The sequence below is a fragment of the Natrix helvetica genome (genome assembly GCF_964273705.1).
Source record: "Natrix helvetica genome assembly, chromosome: 1".
Taxonomy (NCBI): domain Eukaryota; kingdom Metazoa; phylum Chordata; class Lepidosauria; order Squamata; family Natricidae; genus Natrix; species Natrix helvetica.
In genome coordinates this window covers 272,947,020-272,963,258 of record NC_138548.1, presented here as the reverse complement: position 1 = coordinate 272,963,258, position 16,239 = coordinate 272,947,020, and the positions used below count along the sequence as shown (strand labels likewise).

Below are 16,239 nucleotides of genomic sequence, written 5' to 3'. Positions count from 1 at the left end.
GATTAACAGAAATCCCCCATTTGTTTACTTAGGGGCCATTCCTGCAAACACTCCCTTCCTTTTCTGCATGCCGACCAGCCACCTCCTTATTCCTACTAAAACGCATTCTAGCACCTCTGAAGCAACGCAGCTGGCCATATTGCTGGCATAAACCGTAGCGAATATAAAAAGAATGCATAACAAAACCGAGAACGGAAGACAGGAGAGGTTAAGTCACTTACAGTTATCCTGGGGATATTCTTCTTGCCCTGGTAACCAGACATGATGTGTGGCTGTTGTTGCAGCAGTGCCGGCTCCTATCTTCCAATTCAGAAGCAGCACTAGCTTGCAAAAAAGCTCGAGCTCAGGTAGAACAAATGCCGTTCCTCACTTTTCTCTTTTTTCCTCTCTCTGTTCTGCCCCCTCCTTCTTGATTCACACAATAGTAAAATTCTTTCTCTCTCCCTCCCTCCTCCTTTCCCAGTGACAGCTGGGTCCCTGTAAGACAAGAATGGCTGATGAAGCGACTCCTCCCTTCTTCTTTCCAGTCTCCTTTCTCTGTGCATTGATTTCTCTCTGCTTGCCTCTTTTGCCTCACCCACTCTTTTATTGCTGTCACTGCAATAAGGCGTGACGGCCACTAGAGGGTAGCAATACAAAGACTCCAAACATCCTATTCCAAAGGGAATATACGTACAAGGATCTGTAAACCCTTTTGCAAGGACTAAATGTCTATGGAGATTCTCAATCATCCAGGTCATGGTTGTCCGAAAGGTGCTTTTTCAAGAGGGGACTGGATTTTCTGATTTTGATGTTTCACTTCTCATCCAAGAAGCTTCTTCAGCTTTTGCAGGATGTTGCAGGTTTCCAGGGCAAACACAAAGGACAGCTAGGTACATACTTCCAACAATATACACAACTAGAAAATGGACCCAGGATTAGGGATTACTCATCATAATCCCACAGTGGGAAGTCATTCAAGTAAATCCCAACTCTATGCAACAGAATTCTAAAGCAGAATGAGTCCTGCTGGATCACCCCATAAGCTATCTAGTTTGCCTTTGGTATAAAAATTCCTTATTTATAAGAATGCATATAATTTGAAGAAAACTACTAAAATAGCACTTAAAAGGCTGAAGTGAAAACTCTGTAAATATTGTTTAGCCAATTCTGAAATATATCAATGATACATTATCATTTTCTCTATTTTGCATTAGTCTTGCTGAAAGTATTACTGCTAATATTGCACTGCTATTTTGTCCTATTTTTTGCTAAGTAGATTTTAATGCCTTGAGAGCTTACAATTTTAATATATTTTGGAAAAAGGTAAATTCCAAGGAATTCATCCACATAGTTTTAAAAATCACTTGCAATTTAAATAAATAATGCCACTAGGGGACAATATGGACACAATCTCAAGATTATGTTTTTTAGACTGTAAGCCACCCAGAGTTACTTCAAAATGAGATCGGCCGCAAATAAATATTTACAGCTGCAGTGAAATACAAAGATATACACTTCAATACATGCTTTATGAAGGCTTTATTTGGAAATCCATACCTTAAGACTCAGTTTAAACTTTCTATAAAAATATTATTTTCAATTCATACGCAAGATGAAGTCTGTGGCAGTATAATATATAAACATAAAACTGAGAAGATACAAAACAAGTAAAAACCAAACTTTGTAGATATAATTTATTTATTCTATGAAATTTTATTGTATGATAGCACGTCTATGATTGTTGATATGCACTGTGAACCATACTGTAGTTCACACTTGACAGTAATTTCTTCCATTTGCAAAATTCAGCTATCTCCATTGTATATCGAGGTGAAAATGTTTTGTACCCAGCCAAAGTACATGAAAAAAAGCAAACCACTTCAATTGAATTCTAAAATTATGTATAAACATCCATTCTAATAACTACTATTCTCATAATCTTGGGCCTTACGTGGCAAAACGTTTATGACTGTAAGTACAAAAAAGTACCACAAAGTTAGTTACATATGTTAAGACACCTGTGGCTCCTTGTGAATTCTTCACGACAGATATGGAAATAGTTAATTGCTTTTACTTTTGTGAAAAAAGATAACTTGACCTGTCATTGCAGAAGCTAGCAAGGCTACTTAAATTAATCTGTGAATTTGATTTGTTTTAAGATAAACCCCATTCTAATTGCTGAGCAATTAAGAGAAATATGAAATTAAGTCTTTTCAGTCAACAACTTTTACATCTTATCAATTCTATCACCCTGCAAAATGAAGTAGAAAACAAAACTCAATCGAAACATGAACGTTTTTCTTTTATGGATGTGTACATATTCCAATTATTCTTCATTCTTCTAATTTTCTTCTACTTTTTCTCTCTTTAATACTTTGACCTTCCTTAACTAGAAGAATTAATAAAGAAGAGTTGTGGTGGTACATTGGTTAGAATGCAGTATTGCAGGCTAATTCTGTTGACTGTCAGCAGTTTGATTCTGACCAGCTCAAAGTTGACTCATCCTTCCAAGGTTGGTAAAATGAGGACCCAGATTGTTGGGAGCAATATGGGGTTTCTGTAAATCACTTAAGAGAGGGCTGTAAAGCACTGTGAAGCGATATATAAGTCTAAGTGATACTGCTATTAATTCACAAAGTACTGATTAAATAAAACCTGACTTATATACACTTTATGCAAATGTTTCCATAAGTTATATTTTCCAGTATGTACAACTTTGCATTATTTATGTAGCACAAATTAGATAAATATTTAGGATGCTCAGTGCTTGGTTCAATATGAACTTATATAGAGCAGTTATAGAAGTTGGAGAATGATTGAATACATGAATGGTATTTGAATTCATGGTAAAAGGTAAAACTATTAATTCATTTTATTATTTTAATGTGGGTTCATTATTTTATAATTTGCTTTTCCTTGCATTCATAAACATTTGCTCAGGAACTCAAGAGTGCATTAGAATGAAGCATACATACACTTCATTAGTCCCTTATTATGAATTATAAACTAAATCAGCTAACTAAAAATCAATTTGTGTAATGAGGATTTTTTTCCCCTGTTCCAAGTTCCCCCTTTCAAATATATGCATACACATCCAATTACTAATTATCAGTTATGGAAATGAAATGATTATTGGTAAAATATGGACTCATATTCAGCTTCTATTTGAACAGTACAAAATTGTTTTTGCTAATTCTTCTGTGAATCAGATCTAGCCTAGAATTTCCCTCAGAGAGTTGAAATTCTATTTCTAATCATATAAAACTGAGAAAAATTGATAAATTAACAGTAAAATTAGAAATAACATTGTCTATGGAGATTCTCAGTCATCCAGGTCATGGTTATCCCAAAGGTGCTTTTTCAGGAGGCAACTGGACTTTCTTGTTTTTTCTTTAAAGACATTTAGCTTCTCATTCAAGAAGCTTCTTCAGCTCTGACTGGATGCTGGAGAATGGAAGGATTCATATTCCTTGCAGATAGGTGGTCATTTATATTCTTTTAGTGAGTCGTTAAGGCAACCTGGAAGTTTATCTGTGTCGTCAGGGTCACCACTTCTTTCTCATCTCTCATCTTTCTTATTACCTTCTCCTACTGGTATATTATGATTTATCAATTGTTGTTTATATCTTATGGTTTATGATCTATGATGTATCATGGTTGTTTGTATGTACACTGAGAGCTTATACACCAGAGTCAAATTCCTTGTGTGTTTATTACATGGCCAATAAAGAATTCTATTCAAAAATAATCTATTTTTTTTCCTTTTCTTTTTGAAAGCAACGTTTACAATCTTTTTTCTGAGCTGATGAAGAACACACTCCTTCACAATAAGAAAAGCAGGCGAGGAGGAAGAAGTTGGGCGTGCGGAGATATGCACTGGGAAAACATGCAGAGGATCATTACTCAAAGCAATTGTCCCAGTCAACTGAAGGTGAAATGTCAAGGGTTCCTTCATTTTCCAAAAGAAATAAAACAAGTAGCATTTGATGAGGGTATGAACCTTCCAATTTATCAGACTATGGTTTGTTCAAGCTCTACCTTTTCCAAACATGCTATATTCATCAGCAAGGAAAGGAGACATCCTTTTCCACATAAAAGTTTAAGTATTAAGAGATTTTGAAGCAGTTTATGGTTATAACAGAACCCTGAAGTAACAACTGTTTACTCATTTACCTTTTTTTCCAAAAGCTGTTCTGGGGCCTCTTATTACTGATTGTCCCATTTGCAAGGTCAATCATGAGGCCAATCATGGGGCTGCAAGTGGAAGGCCAAAGACGTTTAACAGATTTCCTTTATATATGGAAAAATTAGACTTTTTTATATTGTACTATTTGTTATGTCCATATCATATGACACGTAGGAGAGGTTAGGGTTAGGGAAGTACATGAATACTTACATATTAATTTATAGAAATATAGTGTTCTAAACATTTGAGAAGCATTGTACATATTCCAGTAATTTAAAACCATAATGTGTAAGCCTATTAGTATAGAATGTAAACCAGCAGAAAAGTAGTATCATTTACACAGATGTCCAGGTAAAATCGCAGGCTTGAAACTGGAGGTGGGAACTAGCAGCATACTAATGTGAAATTCTCAAAAGCTTTTTTAAAAAAGAAAATAATAATAAAATACAATTTTGAGTAGCAAGACTTTATAATGAAAAGTGGGTTTTTGGAAGAACATTGAATTTTCTCTACCATTAATCTCACCAGTTACAAAAGATCTGTGATACTTTTTCAAATCAAATCACACTCTCTTGTTAGCATTCAGAGTCTGTCAAGTGAACGGAAGAGAATAGTGTATCTATAAAGCAAGGATGCTTCCTTAGAACTCTAGTTCTACAAGTGTTCAATTGTTCATTCACATAAATGCTTTGGTGCAAAGTCTCTCACTGTACACTGAACAGCTTTGGGTGGGAATCCCATTTTCTACTTTCAATATGCATGCACATTGGCATGATTTCCATCTTTTTCTGCTCAGTTTTTGCTACCAGTTTGTGACCAGTGGGATCACAAACAAAAAAGGGTAGAAATTAGTACATGTGAGTTCTCATGACCTTTTCCTTCATAAGTTGCAATGCAAGACATATGAGTGAGCTAAATTACTGTATATTTCAGAGTTTAAGACGTACATTTTTCCCTCAAAAAAGAGGCTGAAAATCTGGGTGCGTCTTATACACTGAATACAGCATTTTTTGCCTCCCAAAACTCCATCCCTTTACCAAAATGGCCATACATAACTTTTAGAAGGCTTTCAGAGCGCTCTTAGGGGCTGGGGAGGGCAGAAATGAGTGAAAAATGCCCCATTCTTTGCCCCTCCAGCCCCCAGCAGCACTCTATAAGCATCCTGACGGCTATCCATGCCCTTTTTAAAACAAAAAGCAGGCCCGTTTTCGCAAAAAATGGACCCTTTTTGCCCCCACTCCACCCCCAGGAGCACTCTACAAGCCTCCTGAGGGCTATTCATGCCCTTAAAACAAAATAAAATCCGGGGCCGTTTTCAGGAGGTTTGCAGAGTGCAAAAAAAAAAAAAGTGATTTAGAGGAAGGGCAAATAACTCATGATAACAGCATAGAATATACAGTCTTTGGGTTACCATGACAACTGGGACTGGAATTTCTGCTCTAAGTGAGGTAAAGTGCAATGTCACATTACTACATTGCTTACTCATGGCTATCCTAACAGTCCCTGCCGTTATTGTTAAGTGAGGGTTGTTATGCAAGGTCTTCATCAACTGCAACGTGAGTAGAGGTAGAAGTCCCTAAGTACTTGGTTATATGTCACTGGAACTGTAGATCTGACAAATATCCAGGAAGGAAACACCTATATAAAAGTTGTGAGCAGATTATATATTATCATTGGAATTAAAAGTTTTATCAATTTTGCAGCTTGGCTGGGTCTATGATATCACTAGGAAGGATGACTTGGACAAACTGGTGTCAGTATGGAGCAAGAATTTCAGCTGCCAATATTTTGCTGCAATGCTTACAGTGAACAAAAATGAGTTTAGAAGGGAAAGTCAAGTAGAGGTGTCGTTTGCTTATTCATCAGAGGAAAAAGATTTCCTCCAAGGAATTACTCTCATAATATGCAGGGATATTTCTTTCTTTCTGGAGATGACAAAAACTGCACATGCTGCAAATGTAGACTGACAACGCTCCTTGAAAAGAATGAGAAGAGGAGTGAGGAAAATCTCTTCAGAATTCCTGAACTAAATACAGGGAATGCTTTCTAGAACAAAGCCAAGCGAAAGGAACCATAAATTGGACAACTGAACTTGAAAATTCTAGTCTGTCAAGAAGAGTTCATTCTTTAAGAGCTTAAAAGATTTCAGGGCCTCCACACTGGTGATGTCTCTGGACTCCTGCATGAAAAGCAATTGCTACAAGCTCACAGATGTAGCCGTAGAGAGACTCTATGGCTCTGCAAAGAGAAGGATTGTTGTTTTTGCAATCAGCAAAGGAAGGAACTGATAGCTCCTAAATGAGAACTGGGCATTTTATGGCCCCTAAGCCACATCCTGCCTTTTGGCTCTCTCTGTCCAGCCCATGTGAGGTCAATTGGAAATTAGAAATCAAATATAAATAAGTGTATGCTGTAAGACTAAGCTGAAGCTGCTATGCCTAAAGATGAAGCAGGCACTTCAGCTGGTGGACAAAAGCCAGGAAGAGATCCTTAGTGAGAGTAGTTAAGAAGGAACAAAGTTGTTAAGGAAATAAGTGAAAAATGTCACCTGAACCAGACAAAATAATTGGGCTTGAACCCTGCACAAATCCCATCAACAGCTACCAGTCTTGAGAATCCACAAAGCAAGGACTTTGGGGATAGAAGGGGTCCTGAAGCCCACCCACTCTGAGTTGTCTTTATATCCAGACTTGGTGGCTTCCCTCCATCTGGCGAGTGTCTACCAGCCTAACTGAAAAGCACATGGGTAAACGTAGATGAGTTTGTGTGTGCGCCTGTGAAAAAGAGCAAATATGTATGTTGTAACTACTAAGGTTTTGCTGTTATTTTAAATTCACTGGCTCTCTAAAGAACCAATTGTGCTTCAGTGTTTGGCTGAACATGATTTCAGTGTGCCTATTTCCAGGGCTGTGAGTGTGTGAGTCAACCATAAGCCAAACCTAAACATGTGCGGGAAAGAGGGAGATGTTCTGCTTTACTTTGGCCTTGTCCCCAAAAGAGAACTATGTTAAAATGGGTTTTAAGCAGAACAATTAAGAAGGGGAAGAAGAAGCATCTCAAGGCAATCAGGAGATGCCTACAGAGCATCTGGGTACCATGAATGATTTTATAACTTCAGGACCACACCAATTATATACATCCAAGTGTTTGAAGGAGAGTGTAGATGTCATCTTAAAAGTCCCTTTCAAGGATCTTTGAGAAATAATAAGAGGCTTGGAATAGTATCAGAGGAGGTTAAATGTTCCTATCTTTAAAATAGAAGACTCAGATAAATACAAAGTAATAACTGTTGTCAATACTAGGCAAACTTCTGGGACAAATTAAACAACTGGTTTGTGAGTATTTAGAACACAATATATTGTTTGGAGGTAGCCAGCATATATTTATTAAAAATATTAATGGCAAATCAACCTACTCTCTCCCTCTCTCTTATTTTTGATAAATGAACAGTTAGGTGCTAGTGTGATGGAAGACAATTGTTCAGACTGAAAAATTGTAGCTGAATATGATACAATGGCTCTGCATCAGACTGCCCTAAACTCAGCCCCAAAAAGGATGCTACTCTCAGGCCTTTAATTTCTTAACTGACAAGATGTTATATATTTATTTGATAAATTTATATGGCCACCCATCTCACCCAAAGTGGCTCTACACAGCATACAATAAAATCCAATTAAAACATACCACCAAAAACAAATAAGAACATTTAAAACAGTAGACAGGTATAAAAAAAATCATGAGAAGAAAAACATATTACAAATAACATAGCCAGTGTGTGTGTGTTTCCTATTATCAGGAGATCTCTAGATTTGCTGGGGGGGGGGGGAGATTTTTTTGGGGAAAAGGGGGTTTTCTGAAAGGCCATGATGGCTGGGCTAACCTCAATTTGGGACAGATGATATTGAAGAGGGCAAGTGCCATGGATGAAAAGGCTTCCTTCCTAGGTCCTGTCACATGGAACTCTTTTGGAGATGGGACCTATAGCAAGTGTCTCCTGCAGGACCTTATGAGATGGGTAGACGTAATCAGGAAGAGGCAGTTTCTCAGATAAGTTTTAACATTAAGACTCAGCAAGTGCTGAAGTGAAATTTTGCTTTTGAAAATGAAAACTTTAGTTTTCTTCCAGGCTATCCCCCTGGGCAGACACCACAACCATTTTAAATGTATTACAGTAACTAATGCAAGCAAATTATTCACATAATAGAAAATGCAATGTTTAATGCATTTTAGGGAAAAATACAAATTAAAAATTATTGAATCATAAGTTGAATACAGCAGTGAAAGAGCTAACAGTGTAATAGTTTGTGTGTCTGTGTGTGGGGGGGGGGGAGATTCTGTGGTGGCTCTCTTGTCTGATGTCTTAAACAAGTACTTACTTTGTTTAATGGTTAATCCAGGGTTGGATGAATGTGAGCCAATGGAGTGATGCAGTTAGCAAAATACAAGAAGTACATGAAGCAAAATAGTAAATCAACAGAAGAATAGAGTTAGTATTGGAAGAAGTTAATGTCCCTCTCTATTTTGCGCTGGTCAGACCATGGATACATACAATTAACCTTAATTTAATGCACTGTATATTCTGCCAAAAAAAGAGCATTTTTCATTACTCTGTGAAAACAGAAAGCACTGCATCCTGAATATGTCATCATGTGGACAAGAAAGGGCATCTGAGGATTTTGTGAATTGAGCCAACTCAAGGGAACCCCTCCCTCCCTGCCTCATAAAGTTATTGCCTAAATAACAGTTTTTGAATTCTTGTCTGAATTACTGCAATCCACTCTACATGGAGCATTTGAAAGCTTCAGCTGTGCAGAATGCAGTTGTACAGATAGTAAAATTTGTCAGATTTTTCCCGCATATAACATCGCTTTTGTGATGAGCTGCATTGGTTTCCTATGTGTTGCTGGGTGCAACTGAACATGCTGGTTTTCGCGCCTTTAAAGCCCTTCATGGCTTGGTACCAGGTTACATGAGGGACCATCTCCTCTCTATCATTCCTATCTTTCCAATTTTATCTGGCAAATTGGGCATGCTATGAGTCCTATCAGCAGCAGGGATTAGGAGATTATTTTCTGTAGCCCTCTGGAGGTGTCCTCCAATGATCAGAATGGCTGTCACCCTCTTGGCCTGCATATGGTCTTGAAGGTCTGGTTATGTGCCCAGGCTTGGGACCCCAAGTATGCTAAGTGTTGTGGCCCAGCAGGAGCCGTTGGAGCTGCCACCAGACTCCGAGAGCGAGGGTCCCTATGAGTCGGCTCTGGAGGACCCAGGGCAGGGTTCTGACTTTGAGCAGGGATCGGAGAGTCTGGTCGGCCACCAGGAGGTGCCTGAGGCATGGAGCAGCGGTGAGAGCCAAAGGAGGGGGGCTCCGGATGCCATGCCTTGGAGCAGTGGGGAGGAGTCACGGGACAGTGACTCAGAAATAACCAGGGAGTTCCTAGATGCCCGTTATCACCGCGCCCACAGGCGCAAGGAGCAAGGGCGCAGTTACCAACGGTAATTGCTCTCAGCTGCTGCTAAGTAGACTCCCCCTCAGGCTATAAAAGGATTGACTGAGCATACGCCCTTTGCAGTAGTCAACAAAGGAATTCTTCAAGAAGTTTGGTCTTGGAAATGTAGCCTGCTGGATAGCTGCTTTCGTGTCTCGTGTCTGTGAGCCTTGTCGTGGTGGTTTACTGCCAAGGATCTGTCTGTCTGTCTGTGCAATAAGCCCTGTTAAAGTAGTATTGTTCCAGAGCGTGTTCTGTGTGGGCGAGGGAAGAACGGGGGTCAGAACAGTTAAGTATCCTGTTTCTTGGTTACATTGGTATCTTTTTTTTACCAGATGAGCTAATTCAACTTTATTGTAAGGCTACATATTAACAGAATCTTGCAAGTCTGAAAATACAAATCTCCCCCCAACACTTTTAACTGCCTAATCCATTAGGGCAAGTCTTTCTTAAATTTTGTTCTGTGACTCTTACGCCATTGGGGGCTCCCCCCCTCCTTTCTGATCATTTCCTAGGCAGTGTCTCTTCCCATCAATCTCACATGCCATTACAAATCCTATACAATTTTAGCTAAAAATATTCTTTAAAAAAAAAACACTTTTTATTTTGTTTATGCAAACTTCACATCTCTGCAACACATTACACTTCTTTTACATACCTGTTGTGATTCTTTTATCTGTACACGTCTTGTATAACTATAGCTTTATATATATATATATATATATATATATATATATATATATATATATATATATATATATGAATTTATATTATTTCATACATCTTTTTTCTTCATTCTATATATAATATTCTATATATTCTATATATAACAACCTTTATTACATTTGAGTTGTTTTGTATTTATTTCCTATTATTTATTTGCTACAGTCTATTTCGTATTTCTATCTTTTAATCATTTTCCGGTTTTGTAGTTGTTTTTTAATTTGTTGATCTTTCTTCCTTTCTTTTTTGCTTTCCTGCTTCCCCCCACCCCCAATTTCCTCTAACCAATTATACCATAAATCCCATACAGAGTAATATTCAGATTCTTTCGTGAGCCTATCCATCTCTGCACATTCCAATGTTTTTTTTATTACATTTTCTTCTGTTGATGTATATTTTTCCAGTTTTGTAGAAATGTAATTCTCGCTGCCGTGATTATGTGTAGAATTAAGTATCTAATTTTTTTTCATAATTTCCTTTTATAGTTCCTAACAAAAATAACTCCGATTTTAGTTCAATATGGTGTGTGGTAATCTCCTCCAGCCAATCTTTTATTTTTTTCCCAATATTTTTTCGCAGATGTGCATGTTCACCACACATGGTAGTATGTTCCGTGTTGTTGGTTGCATTTCCAACAGATAGGTGAGCACTCCGGGAACATTTCCGCAATTCTCGCTGGTGGGAGATGCCATCTGTAGAACATCTTGTACATGTTCTCTCTATATGCCATTGACATAAATTTGTAATTTATTTCCGAAATTTTTTCCCATTCCACCAATTCTATAGTATACCCAAAATTTGTCGCCTATGTTATCATCATTTATTTCACAGTTTCTTCTTCCATTTTATATTTTAATATATAATGATATATTTTTAATCAATTTTTCTTTAGTTCCCTGTAGAATTTTATCCAGTTCTTGTGGCTCCTTATAAAATCCATCCCTTTCTCTGTCTTTGTTATACCTTGCCTGTATTTGTAAATACGTCCACCAGCCTATGTCTATTCCCTCATCTTTCAATTCTTGCTTTGTTTTTAGTCTTTCTTGGTTATCTAATATGTCTTCATATCTTATTATCTTGTTTATGTCCAATACGTTCGGGTATATCAGCGCTTCCATGGTGGATAGCCAGATTGGGATTTTGTTGTAATGTTTTGTTTTGATTTTTAACCATATATGAAATAGAGCTTTTCTAATTAAATGTTTTTGGAAATAGCTATGGGTTTTGTCTTTCCCATCCCAGATAAAGGCATGCCAACCCATTTCCAAATTGGTTACATTGATATCTATGGTTCTAATTTTTCTCGGCTTACATATTTCCCGAGCTTGGTTTTAACTGATTTTATGATTGTTCACTACTTGGAATCATTTTAAGATGAGCAGCTATAGAAATTGATTGAATGGATGGATGACAGATCTTTTTATAAAACTTTATTTAAAAACAAAACAAAAGCAATCCTAACCTGCCTCCTATTGCCTGAAGAACTGGCAATGCAAACAAGAGGCATTTTTAGTGCTCAAGACTGTCTTTTCATTCCAACTTTCTGATTGCTATTGCTGTATTAAATGCACAAAATAATAATAACTATTCTCCCAGACAGTGGGAAAGTAGCTGGAATCAAGGTCCGCAGCAGCTTGAGTGGTTAGGAACAAGATCCAATATTTTCTCATTTTCTCAATTCATGTCCAGGAAAAAAAGACTAGATATTTTGAGAGTCTCTTTAGATCTTTCTTCTTTCCACCTATCTATAGCAATTATACTGTCTGCTCCCTCCATATGTACACATTTTTGAAATGTATGTAACAAAATATATTTATCCCATTTTAATCACTGGTAGTAAATTTTCCTGAGTTTGAAACTACTGTAGTGACAACTTCAATTAGCAACACTTACCCTCAATTTAGAAATTATATCATGTGCACAGACTGAATCTCATTAAAATCTGATTAAAATTTTTAAAAAACCAAAGAATCATCACATTTGAAGAGCAGCTTCATACAAGGCACCTAACCCATCTCCCTAATTGGTAAATGAAGTTTTTTTGACAGCCTATAACATCAAGTTTTTCTATGGAAATGGTTAGGTAGTCAAATATGACCATTTACTATACAATTGTCAGTGAAACTCTCCCCAGAGAAAGAATTCAAATATTATATGAGGTGTGAATCTTAAAATAGATTTTATTAGCAACCTCATCCTTTATCCCATAATTATGATAGCCATACACTCTGGTATACTCCCATACAACTTCTTGTTAAATCTCAACGTACCTGAGCACTATTAGAAGGTATGGTGACAGCTACAGTTAGGAAGAAAAGACTAGGTCCACATGAAGGACCAATTAAACTGATTTAAACAACCTATGCACAGGAATCTTCTCAACTAATGGTTAGCATCTGTTTGGAGGTTAGATAAAGACTCATGAAATTCAAGGACAATTGGACTTAGTCGGCTTGTGGCCACAAAGGGATTCTAGGCTAATCTCTTTTTAAACTCCACCCCCCTCAGGTTCTGCCACTCCATCTCTAACATCTATTAATGTATAAAAAATAAAGAAAAGCATTCAACACATTGTTGTGGAGAGATCAAAGACTATTAGCAATGAGAGCTTCAGATAGTTGAGGAGCTGACTAGTTAGTAACAGAAAGCAAACTGAACTCTCCAAAGATGTAGGGGACCTGTTTAAGTTCTCCTTAGTCTTCTGAGTATTCAGGGAACTTCACCAATTTCACGAATCCAAGCCAAGATTTCAAAAATATTGTTCAAAATAAAACATCTTTCCAAAAAGACAACTTCTGATTTGGCAGCAGCAGTAGCCTGAGTTTTATTCTCCTGCCCATGTGCCAACAGTCTCAATAAGTCCTCCAAGCCTCAGGTGTGACCATATAATCAATCTTCACTTGGGTGGTCTCTGGCCACTTTCTCCTCAGGGTTTGCAGTATGAGAAACCAACTCTCTTTTCTGCCTAGGCAATGAACTGAGTCCAGCCCAGGCAGCATACAAGGGTGGATGATTTTGTTTATTTAGGCATGATAAGGATAATGCAATAGGTGATTTCTATGATGGCTTCTCTTTTGTGACACTCTGGCATCCACACTCTGAGCAAGTATGAACAAGCCCTGATAAAGCAGCATAGCAGGATTTGAGGGGGAATACGAAATCTAGTTAATTCTAAAACTGAAATGGATGGGGAAAGATACCTATGTACGTGTATATAGGGCCCTGGGGTATTACTATCCACTAACTGTTTCAAATTTTTTAAAAAATCAAGTTGATTGGTCCAAAAGTCAGCCATCCAATGTTTATCGGTAGTAAGGATTGAAAAAACTCATTCTTGATGGAAATCTAAAACTATTCATAATCAAAAGCAAAATCATAAGTCTAATTAAGTACCGTAACAATGTATTTATTAAAATATCGATATGCAAAATTTCCCGTAATTTCTCATTAAAGGGATCAGTATAGCTACAACTTCAGAATCCTTCTACAAGTATAAAGTGCCTTATTACTAATCATGATAGGCAGAAGATAACCAATCTCCCTATAAATGTTTAATTCCTAGTATTAATCACATACTCTTTGCTCTCAAAGAGAAGAGTCATGAGTAGTGGCTTCAAACACAAACTACTGAGTGCAAGGGCACAAGGAATAATCTAGTTCAGAGGTGTCAAACTGGTGGCCCGTGGGCTGGATGCGTCACATGCAAGCCACGCCCACCTCAGCTCCGCAAATGCGAAAAACAATGTGAAACATCAAGTGACAGCAACATGAGGTGGCAAATTTGACACTCGTAATCTAGTTGATAAAAAAAGGAACACATTTGAAAGTCTTAAGAAAATTCACTTTTACAGGCAAAATGAGATTATGCTACATGTCTTCACATAAACCTGCTGGTATGCATAGAATGACTTTGCTTTCACTGAATGTTTGCTTCATTGCCTCTGGGTACATACAGCAAAAACAAAAGTATCAGAGAATCATAAATTATGTAAAGTTCCTTATTTTTTTATTTATTTATTCTTCGCATTTCTAGACCGCCCCCTCTCCCAAAAAGGACTCGGGTCCTTAACATAAGAATTTAAACAAGCTAAAATATGAGCATATAGCCTTAGAGACAACCTTCCTAATAAAATATTTGGGCCTTTTGGTCATAAATAAAACTGATTTTGTCAGAAAAGTATAATTTTTCTCTTCATATTTTGGCCTTTGGAATTATAATTTTTTTCTTTCACATAACAATTTATCTAGGTGCACGGAAATAGTGTTTGCTTTTAAAACTCTAAAACTATCTCAAGGGAAGTCTGGAAGTTGAGTCATGACAACTGGTTTGAAATGTTTTGCTCTTATCCAAGTAAAGATAGGGAAGTATTTAAATATTGTTGAAAATTCCTTATCTAATAACTTTGATGGGAACTATTTAGTATTGTTTGCCAAATTATTAGATTTGGCTCATCAAATCATAATCAGTAAAGGTCTCTTCTGAATCCATATATTTTTCCAAAAACTATCTCATAAGTAGTGAGCACTCAACCCCTATAGGTGATACCTAGATTTCTAGATTCACCTCTATTATTAAATCATAACAAAACAAATAGCTAATCCAAGAATGAAAATTAGTATCCCTATCTTGATTCTGTCAAGGATAAATAAATACAGCATCTATTTCTAAAACAGTAGAATTGTTCTGATGCTTAGAATTTACATAGAAAAATTCTACAAAAATTTCCATCAAATCACTGCATTTCCAAGGAATTTAATCCAGATAACTTAATTTCCTGTGTTTCATACACGGTGATCTTATTTCCCAAAAGACCATCTTGAAAGCATGTCTTCAATGCCTTGAGAATTAACATAAGAATTCCTCATATTCCCCCCCCCAAAAAATGACTCCTCAGATATCTATTTTCTCTTTGCTAGTAAACAAAATAAAGAGCACTTTCATAATTGAGCAATTCTGAATCCACTATCTGTTTAATCTAAGCCATTTTATGATTACATTTACCTAGACTGATGCTATTTTAAAGGCCTTTTTTTTGCTTATCAAGCTGCTTTCTATTAATCTTCCTAAATCGTATTTACTACCATTACATTGAACAGAAAAATATCCTGAAGGATATCTTACATAGAAGTGAGGCCACAGTACAAGGTAGGTTTATTTGTCCATGTGCAAAATGTCTCAGTACCTTTGAAATGGCCAACTAGATAGTTCCCCTCCCCCCCAAGATTAGGAAGGTAAAGATTGGAGAATGTAAGCAAATCTGGGTTGTGTGTGAGGGGATGATATGTGCATGTATCTGTCTGTGTGTATAATCTTAAACAAGATAGAAAGACAGAAAGTTCTGTCCCCTCTTTTGTCCACACCTCAGAATCATAGGAGTTACTGCTTTTTTTAATCTCATCAATTTTTCTGTAAGATTTAGTGCAGCAATCACATTTTAAACTACCATATTTTAAACTACCATATTTTTCGTAATATAAGACGCACCGAAGTATAAGACGCACCAAGATTTTGAAGAGGCAAATTAAAAAAAAATGTTTTTGCACTTTGCAGACCTCCCAAAAACGGCCCTTTTCGCAAAAACAGGCTTTTTTTTAAAGGGCATGCATAGCCTTTAGGAGGCTTTTAAAGTGCTCCTCAGGGCTGCGGGGGAAATTAAGCAAAAAACGGCCCATTTTTTGCTCATTTCTTCCCTTTCCAGCCCCCAGGAGCACTCTGAAAGCCTCCTAAAGACTATGCATTTTGGTGAAGGGGGCAGGGTTTTGGGAGGCAAAACAAATTGCTGTATTCAGTGTAAAGACAGGGCATTGGTACTTACCTGATACGCCTCTTCTCATAGTGGGGGAGGATGGGTTGACCTT

At 37.0% G+C, this 16,239-nt stretch overlaps 1 protein-coding gene across 2 annotated transcripts in view; it reads right to left on the bottom strand.

Annotated features, from left to right (window-relative positions):
- DPYSL3 (dihydropyrimidinase like 3) overlaps window positions 1–16,239 on the bottom strand; it is an 83,106-nt gene that overhangs the window by 54,476 nt on the left and 12,391 nt on the right. The window contains exon 1 of one of the 2 annotated variants that reach the window (XM_081937854.1): window positions 222–557. The exons of the other annotated variant lie outside the window; for it this stretch is intronic. Within the exon in view, the coding sequence (XP_081793980.1) occupies window positions 222–263 (42 nt within the window). The 5' untranslated portion in view covers window positions 264–557. Of the gene's footprint in view, window positions 1–221; window positions 558–16,239 lie in introns of those variants that run through there. 2 annotated transcript variants of the gene reach the window in all.